The 15017-nt window shown below is 35.7% G+C and overlaps 1 protein-coding gene across 3 annotated transcripts in view; it reads right to left on the reverse strand.

Annotated features, from left to right (window-relative positions):
• Nucleotides 433–15017, reverse strand: part of SYNPO2 (synaptopodin 2) — a 91977-nt gene continuing 77392 nt past the window's right edge. For 2 of the 3 annotated variants that reach the window (XM_021396398.1, XM_021396399.1), the window contains one exon: nt 433–4803. In XM_021396398.1, the coding sequence (XP_021252073.1) occupies nt 4240–4803 (564 nt within the window). In that variant the 3' untranslated portion in view covers nt 433–4239. Of the gene's footprint in view, nt 4804–12369; nt 14817–15017 lie in introns of those variants that run through there. The other variant, XM_021396400.1, reaches the window with a different exon arrangement.

Consider the following 15017-nt stretch of genomic DNA (forward strand, 5'->3'; position numbering starts at 1 on the left):
TTTTAAGTACTATGGTTCAATTAAGAATAAACAACAAGAGAATACAGCAATGCAGCCTTTCAAAACAAACCTACAGGGAATGAACAGAAGCTTATATGCATGTAGTAAATGAATGTTAGTTGCCGGTTTTTACTGTGGGGATAAAAATGTTCAAATGATAAACAGTCTGACCATATTATTTTACCTCAGTAGACGGTGCTTCCCTCTGTTTCCTTTCTCTGCTTATTTAGTATGAAAATAAAATTCTACTGAATTGACATGCTGCCATTTGACCTGATGTTGATTTAAGCTTTTAGAAGCTCATATCAGCCCAAGGTCACTGACAGGCAGTCAGTGAATCTAAAAATGGTGCAGAAAGGAAAAGATTAGGCTTTACTTGGGTTCAGATTATTCAAAACAAGCAGACAAGAATTTAGAGAAAGCAAAACTGTGTTTCTCATCTGATTGGTCAAATCATTTTATTAAATGATACAGTTTACATCTCTGGCGTACATTCTCAAAGTGTCTTTTGCTGTGAACAAAAAGCCTTTAGAAATGAAAAGTGTTTTATAAAGATAATGCAGTCTTTTGTGACTGGGCAGAAATGCAATGTGAATAGATATTTGTGTTAAAGCGAACCAAAATGAAAACAAATCATGAACAAGAATTGTGGTTGTCATCATTTAGTGTAGCTAAAGAAACTAAATTTTTAGTTATATTGTGTATTCAAATCCTTTACATATTAACAGAGACAATGGAGGGTGAACAGAAGAACCACATTTAAAATATCAAGATATTTTTCCCCTGTATTAAACAGATCTGTGCATTCAAAAACAAATGTATGAAATACTTGCATTAATATATTCAGAACTTGCACTCAACAGTTACAAGTATGTGATAGAAAGATGCTTTGCTAGTGGAGGAATAGGGTGAAGAACAGAGAATGAATGATGTTCTGTGGTTATTCATAAAGCTGTGTATGCATTACCATTTCAATTAATAGTCTGGGCCTGCTGCTTCCATTGAAATCAGTTCATTCATTGTCTCAATCTGGTTTTAGCCTGATTTCTTTTGTAATCAAGGCTACATGATCTGTCTGCATGCTTCCATGCATGTCCTCTCATTAATAATATTTAAAATGTTTGTTTCTTTCTGTGTGGCAGTGGAATAGACCTCAAAAATAATCCATTGCCCACAGACTTCTTAGAAATAGAGTGGAGGAATAGAGTAGAGGGTGTATATGCTTTATCAGTGTTGCTATTGAGGGAAATGCTACAGGATGAACTTATCCCTTACTAGATGTGAAGGATTCCATATGGGAAGGAGAACTAGCAAATCTTTAGCAGCAGGAAAGAAAAATCTGTAGATTATGTTAAACACTCAAGTTAACCTATGATAACATACAAATTCATAGGAAACTCAGCACCATTAATTCTCATGTTCATAGAAGTACTTACTGATGAATCCCTTCTTATCAATAGAAGAACATTGTCACATCACATTTTTTTTTCCTTGGGACATTGAAAGAAACTCAGTGCTTCTGTCTGAAGCTCTCTTATTCTGCTGTTCTTAAGTGCTTGGTGCCTACTTGAGTGTGTTTTTTTTTTTTTAGAGCTTGATCCTGAAATATTTCCTGTACTGCTATGTGATCACAACATTCCCTCTTAACGTCATTCTATTTTGCTATTTTTTTGAAATACAAAAATTTGAAATATTTTTGACAATTTTGACTTGTGTGTACCAAAAAATTAAGCAGACATTTCCTTTCCTAAGCACGCAATTCTTTCTTCTACGCATGACCTTAGAATTCATATTGTTATTTTAAATGAGAATTCAAAAGCCACACACTTGATTCTGAGAATTAAAATAATGGCATTTGGTAAAAATGTCTTATGGCAAACTCATTAATCTAGTTTAACAGTGTAAAGGATGCAGTTTCAAACAAAAATCTGAACTTGTCTTGGATTCAGGGAACCATTTTATTATTATAATACATACCACAGTTCAGCAGAATACGTAAGCATTAAATAATTTTCAGAATGTAGTCCTTCTGTAAAATGTACACTAACATTTATTGAATACCTAAGACTTTAATGACTTAATTATAACATAACTGCTAGATCTCAATTATGCTAAAATCAGGTGAAAATTTACATATATTTCTGGGGAAATAGGCCTGGATCTGAACATGTACTCTTAAGGCTAATGGAACTACCACAGTCCAATTGGTTTCAGTGGTGATATTCCCAGTGGTGATGAAAACGGACATTATGGAGTGCTGCAGAGAATAATGTGGGTTGCTTTTGTTTTTTCCTGTGGCGGGAAAACTTAATCTGATTACGTAAGTGTATGACTCTTAGGTGCAAAGCTCATTTTCAGACATACCATAGCAGCCTTGTTCATGTAACATTTCTAAGTTGTCTTTGTTTTACGCGTTCATAAGTTGTGGAATAAATTTGTATGGTGCTATAGCAATATGACCCAAATTTAAAGATTTACAGCTTCCATGTTTTCATTTCCTGATTGGTCAAAAGGATTAGTTGATTTCATGGAGTCTTATATTTGACTAGAGAATTACTGCCAGCTTGAACTCCTTAAAGGTATATTTTTCATGCAGTTAGTTGCTCCTACAGGAAGTTTCAACTCAAATGAACTTCGTTTACTTTTCTTCTTTTCTTTATACCAATTATGTTTTATAAATTCTATAATGGAAAACTGTTTGTGGATGGGAATGTTTTGTAGTATGTTATTTCTTAAGTATGTATCTGTTTCAGCTCTTTCTAATCTAACCACTTTACACAGACCTAACAACCTTATTGAAAATAGGGATAGTTAGCAGTGTTTCTGCAGTAATTGTAGTTGGCTGTGCCCAGTGGATCCTTGAAGAATGCCCCAAAAAATGAGGAGGATGCAGAGAGTTTTGTAAAGCTTGGAATATTCATTTAATGCCTTAACAATACCTAAACTACCCAATAAGCTTGCAATGCATATATTTTTAGACACACATCTATTGTTTAAATAAGCTGTAAATGCAAGGTATTTATCATTAGTAACAACTATTTGCCATCTCTTCAGATCCATCAAGATAGCTTAACTCTAACCAACTGTCCAAATATTTGCTACTCATACTAGGCTCATACCATTGTAAGACATATCATAAACCCTCTTTCACAAACCACCTTCTACACAGAGCAGCTACTGTGCTTGGTGAACAACTTATGTTCATCAACTTTATGTTCACGATCAACTTAATGTCTTCTGAACTGAGAATACAAATCAAAAGCCTTCTAAACATTGAGCTACCTAGATACTAAGAATAACTGCCCAGCCAGTCAGACTATTAGATGCTGTAACAGTAAATGTTCAGCAAGTAGTGCATTTCACAGAGCAGTAAATGCTGTTCCAGACTCTCACTTGAGTTTATTACAAAACTGCCTTGCAATCCAGTTTAAAAACAATCTAAATACTTTCCTCATCCCTTCTGTAGTTCAAGTATCATGGTACTGGTCTCTATTATTAACACCTTTCTTCCTGTTGTATTCAGATTGCTGAATTGATTACAACATGTAAAAAATTCATTGAAACGGTCATGAAATCAATCTGAAATATATGACTGTAAGACTAGCATATGTCTATGTGTTGTAGATATTCAGGTACCATGAACACAGATGTATTTTAAATGCTACCGTAGTGTACCTATTCATTGATTTACTTTGCTAGCTCTTTTCTTAGAATGAAGTAAAGAAAACTTACAACCAATAATCCAATGTTTCTCAGTCTTCAGTTTCCATTGGAACTTTCTCAAGGCTGGTTCTATCTAGTAACCTGGAACTCGGGTGTCTAACGTATCCAGAAAACCTACAAGATCCTGTAAAACACTTCTTGCCTTTAAAATGCCCTTATTTTAGTTTCTTTTTTCTTTTCCATATTAACTTAACTGCAAACGCTTGTACTGTGTCCATCTAAATCCCTTCTGGATTTTTGTAATGAGGACATTGGTTGTCTCACCTTCATTCTCATCCCACCCCCAAGAAATATGTAATTTCACCCTTTTACAAACAGAACTATCTTAGGTTAGGTGTAGTCTATTCTAGCAGCCGCTAGCCCTGAAGTCATGTGAAAACTGTGCTCCATTCAGTTTTACCTCCTCATTTCTTTAGTTCAGAGATGGTGAGGCCAGCAAGAAACTTTCCTTCTCCAACTCAAATCTAAGACTTGTAAAGTTGGAAGAAGGGAAAATATGCCAGGCCCTTCTGCTGTTCATGTTGGACGCCTCCATCCTCTTGGCTGTGGATTGTAGTTTGAATCAGCTGTTGACAAGCCATAGTCAGACCTGGAATCCATGGACATTATATCAGGTTCTGTTTGGGACCGTTGACTGCAGTAAGCATACTGCTGCTGAGAGCCAGCCTGTGTGGTGGCATTTGACAGAGACAGGGAGCTTTTTCGGGCTGATGTAACACCTAAGTGCTTCCCTCCTAATAAGGCTAGACTAGCACTTGGGACTGCAGGCTCATAAGAAACTTTTTGTTTCCATTCTTCTGGTGGCTCAGGAAGTGTTTTCCTGTGTGCAGCTGATACTACATTAGCAGCAATGGATTCCTGCATATTTTGAGGCCCGAAAGCTTCATCCACTAGACCAAGAGGGGATTTTGCTGCTGCTTCCCAGGGAGTCAGTCTCTTGCCAGGCTTGTCAGCTGCTGTGTCTGGCTTGCTGAAGTAGTCAGGGGCAGGCTGAAATATAAGAGGAGAAGTGGGAGATGTGGCTCGAGAAATGAATGAAGGTTTCCCAGGAAGTGATAATGAACGTCCACTGCTTCTTTCCTGGGAAAACAAAATACCAAATATGGATGAAGTCATTAAACAACAAGAGCAGAAGCCCCTATTCTTCACTGCCAAACTGGAACAACAAACTCTGGAAGCACATGACATCCTAGCAACCCTGTTTTATATCTACTTTTTAATACTTTAATTTAATGGAAAGAGATGAGGTATTAAAAAGGAGGCAAAGAATCAGGGTGAAAGAACAAACTGAACTTCTGAGGAAAGTAAATAAACCAAAGGCAAACTTTTGTTACTGAAAAGGTACAATTCTGTTAGCAACTGTTCAGCTTTACTTCTGTCTCTACTACTTAGCTAGTATGTCTAGTTTTGAAAAAAACTATTTCTAATAATGAGAAAGGAAGTCATGTTGTAACAGTTATTTGTGTGTTTACATGCAGGCTCAGTCTAATTTATTTGATTACTGGTTCTGTCTGAGAGCATATCTTTGGCAATATCCTTTAAAGAAAGGCATTTCTTACTCTGAAATTATTAGACTTACTCTGAATGAGAATGGGTCAAAAATGAACACACAAAATTAAAAATGTTAATGTAGTATTTCCTTAATACCTTTACAGGATGCTACTTAACCTGGCTTCTTTAGAAGGCAATGCCCTCAAAATTTCAGAACATTCTGACCCATTTATGGGAGCAATCCATTCATATTTGACAAATCCTAATCTTCTTAGTAATGCAGCACTTTGAAACAGAAACTCTGTTCGTGAGAAGGTTCTGCCCGCAACAGTCTTTGTTTGGCATACACAACAGTTTAGAGCCTTTTCCTCAAACCAGATATGTTCTTTGTATTAGACAAATGGCATTGTTGTTACCAAGTAGTGTCCATACACGTGGTTCCTCCAGTAATTGATTTACACCTACTGATTCATATCCTGAGGTTTAAATGCCTTTAACTCTGAAATCCTGTGTGAAATTCCAATATCTGTTGCCAAAGGCTGTGCTAAAATTTCATTTAAGCAACATTGACCTATGTTAATTTTCCTAATTAGATTCCAAAATTTTAAATACTGAGAACACAATCCAGATGCCAGTCAGTGAGTATCTGATCATATAAGGAAAAGCTTATCCAGCAAAGTTTCACACAGAAACATAAGGTTTTACAGACTTTTTCATCACAAGCTCTTTACACACTTAAGAAATTAAATGGTATCTACTCCACATAGGATTTTGTTATGTTTTAATATAAGCTTTGTAAATGAGATGGAAGGTGAGAAACAAACTACTGATTGCATTATTTTCAGTCAGTTTGGTGGTGTTCAGCTGAATCTGTTAAAAGTGTGTAGTGACACAAAGGGGCTATGTAATGATAGCTTTGGCAAGATTCATAACTAATGTTTTACAATAGGAGTATCTTTTCACCACTTAGCCACAACAAGCTGTTCCCAGTTTAAAGTTCCAGAGAGGAAATTCCCTAATACTACTAATCCTACCGCCACTTTGGTAAACTTTCTTGGAGTTCTATTTTTATCTATTAAAAACATATTTAATTTTTGGCAAATTAGCAAACTGGTTACATATAAAAAGCAAAAATGTTTGGAAGGTGAGTGAATGAAAGAATATGCAGAGTGCTTTTTTTCACATAGATGAAGTTATATGCTATCAAGAATGAGTTAATCTTTCTCCAGATTTTCACCTAATGAGGGATTCATACTTCCATAGAAAATAAGAGTCCAGGTAAGAGATCATGCTTGGAACCAAGGAGTGGTAGGCAGTCCCATATAGGCCTATCTGAATACTTCTCTTTCCTCTAATGTGTTGCAATTTCTTTCTTTACTTAATCTACAGAAAGCAGATTCTTCAGCATGTCTGATTAGTGCATTTTATTTAAATTATCAGTGACAATTTTTTTTAAGGGTATGAAATCAAAGTAAGCATGTGAAGTGAGATACAGAATCTATTAGAAAGTAATGTAATAACCTGAGCCACGAAGCTGAGAAGATAGGATTGTACCGAAGGATAAAGTAAGTTGATTAAACAGGTTCTCCTAGTTAGCCTATTTGTGATAACTGCTCTCTGAATGATTCTAGATTGTGGTCTACGCTGAACAGAAAAATCTTCTAATGGAGATTCCAAGCCCTGCCATAGTACTTCATGGGATTCCAGAGATGCAGAGGGAAATGATAATATTCAAAGAACTGTTATCACTGAATGTCACTGACATTTCAAGACAAGTCAGAAGGAATGCTCTGTTTAGTCTGTCATGTTTAGAGAAAACTTCTAGTGTTCATAAAGTGGCAGAGGTACCTTTTAGGCCTAACCATCAGTAAAAAAGCAGGAGCTAATTTTTCTTGACAGTTTGATTAGAGAATTATGAGTTAGGAGAAGTATTCCTGTACTTTGTCTGACAAGAAAGGCCATTTTCTACCACTATTTTATAGTGGTAGAAGCTTGTAAAAGCTGCAGTACAGTATGGACAAAATTAAATGTTCACACTGTGGTGAGTTCTAGAGTTTCTTAGTACAAGTTACCACTTGTATGTATACCAATATACAAGTTATCACTGTATCTGATTCGACAGATAATCAAGATCATTAATGGAAAATAAGATAATATTCTGAGATGCTGGAAAGTGGAATTCTTTGTTCCTATTCTTTGTTCTATTTTCTAGGAATTCTTTTTTATCATAAAAGGCAAAGAAAGGGAACTGACAGGAGAGCTAAATGAATTCCTAGAAAAACCCTCAGCATGAATCAATCAATACAATATAAAAGGACTAGCACAATTTGGACAAACAGACTTGAAAAAGAATGTTTTGCTGTCTTGAGAATCTTAAGACTTCAATGAACAAGTGTTTGTACTTATAGTCATATGTATCCCCAGCACCTGCAGTGTCATTCAGATCATAAATTCAGCATGTACAGCTTGTTGTAGAAAAAGCAGAATTTCAAATATTGATAATCTGGAGAACATTATATTTGCTCCACAAGGAGAAAAAAATCAAATAGTGTGAAATGCTTGGATATGAAAGATTTTATTCTCTTAGGAATTATAAATCTTTTCTCATTTTAGTTCTGAATTTCTTCTCCATTTTTTTTTTTTTTTTTGCTCTTGTGCAGTGTGGGTCTGTATTTGACAAGAATGTTAGGCCTTGCTGGAAGATAAGCAGTCAGTAAAGCTGGAGTATGAGTAGCACCTTGCGAATGAGGTTGGTTATACTAAAATTACTTGAACTCATTTTTTAACTGTAGTTAGGCTTTCGGGGATAAAATGACTATGTAAGAATCCAAATAGTTCACACCATCTCATAGATGAAGAACATTTCATTACATAAGGATGCTTTTCCTTAGCTACAAAAGAGATTTACCCAGTGATCACTCTATTAGATGAAAATGTCTGTTTCCAATGAAATTTGATTTAGACTCCCAGGTAACTTGGAGTGACTGTTACAGTTTACCTGGCCAGTATGAGATTGTTCCCATTTATTTGGAATAAATTATTTCTTTAAAAGTTAAGTACTCCCTTTTTCTACTCCAGAACCCCAAGATAAGAATAGCTATTTCAGGTCTTGTCCATTTAGCCAAACTACTATTTTTTCACCAATTTCAATTTGCTAGAGTAGCTTATGGATTTTTTTCATTGGTCTCCTGGATTTCATATAATCATGTTGATTTCTAGACTTCACTTTCATAGCTATCGTCAGAGATTTTTCTTTGATAGAAAAACAGACCAGGTGACAAAAAACTGATTTCTCTTGCCCCAGTGGACAGCTTTGTTTAGTGCAAAGTATCTTCCTTGAAAACTAGATGCAATGGGTACAATGCATGCATTCAGTAAGGTCTTTATCACTGAAGGTAATCAGTGATTACTTCATTCTGGATGGTTGTTGAACCCATATCCAAAATGACAGCAACAAAGTTCCTGCTGCAAGATTAGAATGATGAACTATGGTACTGTCAGCTGGATGTTTCTCATCTATAGGCAGTTATTTTGGTATTCCAATTTTATTTTTAATAAATTTAGGGAAATTAAGTATCACGTCAGGCCTGAAGCAATTCTACCAAGTTTTGTGAAGTGACAGCAGCTTGAAGCAGTTATAACCTTTTGGATTCAGGGGGTTATATTTGTAATTCTCATGTCTCTTTCACAGAAAATTATTCAACTTCTTTCATCACCCATGAAAGAAATATAGCAAATGCATCAGTTATGTGCACTGTGCTATAATGCCCCAGTGTTTACCCTAAGAAGGAGGAATTTAATCTCTAAGCCAACTCACTGATAAGATTGCTGTGGTTGCATCTATTGCAATGCAGGTAACCCAAGAGCATGCTGCACAGCAGATTTTTGTGCACTTGGGTAAATAATCGATAAACATTGCATAGTGACATACTATTGGAATAATTTATTCTAATATTTGTCTATATCTACCTACTGCAACTTTATTCTGAAATTGAATAATCTTTGGCTTGAGAATATATCTCCACATTTTCCCACACCTTTAAATAGTTGTATAAAATAAAAAAAAAAGCAAGATTTTACTTCAATACAAGTGTGTCTCAAATGTAAGAACAGAGATATGATTAATATTGCCTTTAATTTTTATTATTGGTGGTGATGTTCCTAGACTGAAAATCTAGGTCTGAAAATCTCTAAACTTATAGCAGACTCACATTTGATACTCATAAACTGATTTCTAAGTCAACTATGTTGTTCAGCTCCTTTGAACTAACAAACTGTGAAATCAAGGCAACATTTAATCACCGGAATTCATCATTCCTTTACTGGACAGCAGTGGCCAAGCATGGCGATACTTTCTGTTATGTTTCCCTTCTTATTTAATTTGTCAAGGTAGATCTTTTGACATGCATGCACTAAAAAGAGTGCATAAACCTCTGGTCATAAATGAGACAGTGGGAAATATAAAGTGCAAGTGGAGAAAGATTACTCTATCTCCTGTCACCGTAAAATACAAGAAAATTATAAACAGGGGTAGAGATCTTCCATTCTTCTTCTCACAATCAAAAGAGAAGGGAAGGAGAAGTGATTCAATACCAGAATCATTAAATTATCACACACTGTATTACTGTACTCTTTTTGTAAAACATTAAAAATAATACTGTGCCCGAACAAAGTGTTGTTTTGCAACAAAATGGAATTGCCATGCAGTGACTAATTTGTGTTTTTCCATTCCCTGTTCTGAATTTTTTCAAAAGAAAAGGCCCTTTTCTACAGTAACTATTAAAGGGAAAATGATTCTTAGATGTCAATAAAAGGAAAGGCAGTTCAGAGCTGTCTATTGCAGCTGTAGAACAGTAGCAACAGCTGCTGACTGCCCATGTGTCTATACGAACTTCAGTTTTAGGATAACGTTGATTTTAAAATATGCAAAATGTTTGTGAACTGGTCGGTGAAGGGCACATTTATTGTAAGCATTGTTAGTACTTAAGAGTTGTGTATTAATAACTAAAACTAAAATATGATTGGCTTAGGTTTCTAAATCATTATGGCATTTGTATTTTTTCTTTTCATTTTAATCATGGGGCTTAAGCAGTTTCAAATCAGAGTCAACATTAGCATCTGGTTAATGTTTACACCAAAAGGGAACAAAGGAAAAGGAAGTGGTTAAAACAATTGTACTATTGCAAAATATGACTCTGTCTTTATATAAGGTTGAGTGTTACGTCTGTCATTTTGCTCTTCATTGTCTTGTAATGGCTACTGCAGTTAGAGAACAGACTATTGAGAAGATGGTAGGATGAAATAATACCTGATTTTTATATTTTTTTATGTTCTTTTTTATTCTTTCCAATTTTTTATACAGAAAACAAGCATTTCAAATTTTTAATGTGAAGGAAGACATCGTTAAGCTTATTTTTGCTTTTTTCATCTGAAACCAATTACAATTTAAACTATATAATAATAATAAAAAAAAAACTCTCTGAAATGCTGCTAGCTTTGCAGTAAATGCTACAGCTACGGTGATTATACAGTAAAACTACCAAAAAAAAAAAAAATTCAAAGTGCTGGAAATACTTTGTAGCAGGCAAGATGAAACTGATAAAATTGGAATGCAGCATTTTGGTCCTTGAGGCTAATGAGACAGGGAATCTTACCTATCTGTAATAATTAAAGCCTTGTTAGTGACAGTGCTAAGACTTGTACTAGATTAGAATCACATAGGTCCTGCTTGGTCATAATTTAATCAAAGCTGTCTCGTCAGAGCTTTCTTTCAAAAAATTTTTAAATAATTTTAGAACCGCAACCTGTTTTATTCTAAATTTAAGCTGTTTTTCTACTGTGTTGTTATCTCAGGCAAGCAGTCATACTATCAGAGTGAGAATAATTTTGTTTTCATCACTAGCATAAGAACTCATGAAACAGTTACTGTCAACCATTTTATATAGGGTTTGTGACAAATTTTGCTTTTGAGAATAAATTCCTTTTTAATTGTCAAGTAGTAGTAAAGAGGACATTAAGATGTAAGAATTAGTCCTTCACTACTGTAGAATACCTATAGCATACATGGAAAAGAAACAAGAGTGCTGCTAACTTGTCATAAATTTTTACTGACCTAGTTCAATTTCCATCTCTGTAAATGGAATAAAATCCGTGTTTTTAGTGACATTTTTATACATATATGATTAGAAAAATAAATGCAATTACGTTTATAATAAGCAAATAGCTGAAAGTTCTTTGGCCACAAGCATCTTAGGTTTCTTTGAAAAGGACAGTTTATTTCTTGTAAGGGAGAACACTTGCTGCCATCTTCTGGACTTTAGTATTATACAATTTCAAAGAAGGTCTTAGAGCGTGAAGACTTGCTTCCTGCTGGATAAAAGTCTGAAAACAAGTGCCAAGTTGGTCTTAGTTTCTGGCATTTCTATTTGTATGGATAACAAAAGAGTTCAATATTAAGGGAAGGTTACTGATATTTTTTCTAAAATGAGATCAAGTAAATATGGAATATATTGTAATTCTTGGAGATGGTGGTAATATTGCTCCTGAACATTTCCAAGTGAAAAGATAATTTATCCAGATCCATATAATTTTATTATCAAATCTTTCAAACCAAAATCCTTAGTCTTGTGGTTATTTTTCTTATTTACTTCATCCCAAATGATTCAGCCCCCTGAGTTGCATGTTAACCAAGTGAACCCGTATGGCTCAACCACTTCAAAGAGTGAGAGTAGGGAAAAAAAACATAAATGCCAAAAAAATTCTAGCCTCCTTTTCCTTGAAAAGTAGTACTGCTTTATGCTGTAGAACTGGCTTGAGACTGATCTTTGCATCGGAAGTGTCTCATATGTCTATTCTAATACTTGCCTGTTTATGTCCAGGCTGAGCCCTCTGGTAATTTTAATTAATACAGGCTCAGCAGGAATGTGAGGCTCAATAGGAATGCCTTATCTGTTCCCTAGTTCCTGCAGTGTCCTGCTTTCTCTACCTGTCAGAACTGCAGACTATGTGCATCTGCACAGGCTGGAGAAGTCACTGAGGTGTACCATAGCTCCAGCACTTGCTGCGCAGCTATGTTTTCATTCACAAAAAAGTTGTGTGTAGACATATGATGCATACCTGCACGTCTTCACAACATTGGGTCCAAACACAAGGCTGCATAGTCACTGTCCAGGACTAAGGCGTGCTGCACAGCACACCTGCCTCTTGACATAGCTCAAGACCTCCTGTTGGGCCAAAGCATCTTTGAAAGAGAAAACATCTGAAATGAATATATTGGGGCAAGAAGAATTTCAGCAGAGTGGAAGAAACCAGCAAGGGAAGGATGCAGAAAAGACTGACAAAAACAAAACTAACATAGTAATACTTGATGGAGAAGGAAAAACTGTATTCAGGACTGGCTTGGAGAGTGATGAGATTGGGTATCAATGGCCAAATTTTGTAAGCTTTGAGAAGCTTAAGGAATAGAAAGTTGACCTGTTTAGCTTGCAATTAGGCTATGAGGAGGAGGCCAGGCCAAGAAAAAGATAAGATGATGAAATAGGGCTGTGAAGGTACACCTGGGGAAAAGAACCTGTGCTTACTGCTGTGTACTTTCCTTCAGAACTCCAGAGAAATTTCTTCCCCAGAGAGATGGAGTTTGCCCTCCTTTGATATTACTGATAGCAGAAAAAACTTAAGAGCCTCACTGGAAACTGTGCCATCCTCCCAGAGCAGATTCACAGCCAGACATCAACAAGCAGTTGCTGCCAGTTACTTAAGTAGAATTATGGCATTTGGTGGTTCAAGCCATACTGGAGGACCCTGCTGGTTACAGTGATCTATATATATGATAGTATTTTGAAGTTTGGCTTGTTCTAAAAAAAACCCTTGGGTCTTAAACACACAAAGTTACCTTGAAGCAATGGAATTAAATATGGAAGGTAAGTATTCAAAAGCTATGAAATGTAAACATAATTGCCCAGTGCATACATATTTTTATTAAATCTTAGCACTGCTGCCTCATCCAGTGCAGTTTTAGCATTTCTTTTAGCAAATTGTATGATTATATAACAAAGGAATATATTGTGTGAAAGACATATTCACTGGCTGGTCACTGAGGATTCCCTTTTCTGGAGTTCCACCTGGAGAACTGTAATCTGTGAACATTCACAGACCCTTGTTAAGGAGAGCCATGCTTTTGATACAGTGACTAATTCATATCCTGTTGGACTCTGAAGATGCTAAGTGCCTTGAACTGGGAACCTAAGGCTACAGAGCATCCTGGTATCAATGTCTCCATCTTCATTTACTCATTTGTGCAGTAGTGGAAAAATGAATTACAGCTTCTGAATCAATTAAATACTAACAAAAGCTATGAGAAAGTAAGTCATTCAGCATGAAGAGCATACTTTGAAGAGTGTACATTATATAAGGAATGGTGCTAAACACAGAACAGAGTCAATACAAATTAGTGAAGGGCTGCTCGTTAAGTGAGCAGTACCATTCTGTCCTAAATTGAGTTACAATTCTATGAGGAAAAACAATGGCAGGTGATGATGTGTTACTTTTGTAGCAATGTATCTTTCAGTTGTCTGGAATTACCTTTTCAAGATGTCTGTCTCAAACCATACAAAGGAATCAAGGATTCTTGTTTGAAAACACTTTGTCCTGATATATTGAATAACCTGCTCACAAAGCCTTTATCTACTTAGTCCATCTGTAAGCATGGTTCAGTAAGTTACTTTTCTCATAGCTGTTTCCTCAGCCTAAGGGAGCGTACAGTTGCTGTTATACCATACCACCACATAACTTTGTGATGCTTTCATGTGCACTGAAATTAAAAACAGTTTGTCAAGATCATTACTAACAAGAATAGATTTTTTTTCCTCTGAAAACTACAGAGTAATAGGAGACTTGATTAGCATGCTATATATATAAAAAAGAAAAAAGTCCTTGCCTGCCTTACTCAAGGATGCCAAGATTTAAATCCTGGGGACATCACTATGTGGTTAGCCTCAGCTTGTAAAGCAAGAGCTCAAATCTGTTTCTGTAGAGAACTTTCAAACACAGTATTTCCTTGAGCTTCAGGATTACTTTTTAATCATTTGATAAAATTGTAATGTTCTTCCTGGAGTAAGACTCCAGCCTGAAAAGCACTTGTCAAACATAGCTCTTGAATGATTCCAGCTCCTCTCTCATGTAATTACATGCAGAAGTAATGTTTATGATAAAGAACAGTTCTAGTCACGGGTACTATGAAGTTGTGAAGGTGGCACCAAGTAAATACCAGGCTCGCATATTTTCCCAAGTAACATTTCTACCAGCTAAGTTCAAAGATTCTGAATCCACAGGTTTTTTTTAATATCTTGTCAACAAATGTCTTCTTTGGATATAATTTCTCATTCAAGCTGAGTAGATTCATTTAAAAATAGCATTATGCCAAGCTGTGTAATTAATGTTTGTGCTTGCCATGCTGAACTCACAAAGCGATCAGTGGAATCCTGGGCATTTAACTTCAGACAAAGTTGTATCATTATATTTTGAAAAAGGTAACACTGGAAAAGTGGGTCTTTTTATAACCACTCGCTTTGCATTCTGCAAGCAAGGAAATCTGGATGAGGATCCTGGAGAAAGAGAGGAGAAAGATTTTGCAAATGGTTAGATACAAAGATTGCTGTTGTTTCACTGGTATTTCCCTACCTCACGGTGTACAAAGAATTCCCCATGGAGAGGCTGGAGCAGCAGGATGCGTGGTAAAGCTGGTCCTTTGCTCTTGTGCTGTCCTGGATACTTGGTAAACTGCTCCTCCCAAATCATCTTGTATC

Source organism: Numida meleagris, chromosome 4 (assembly GCF_002078875.1).
Source record: "Numida meleagris isolate 19003 breed g44 Domestic line chromosome 4, NumMel1.0, whole genome shotgun sequence".
NCBI lineage: Eukaryota > Metazoa > Chordata > Aves > Galliformes > Numididae > Numida > Numida meleagris.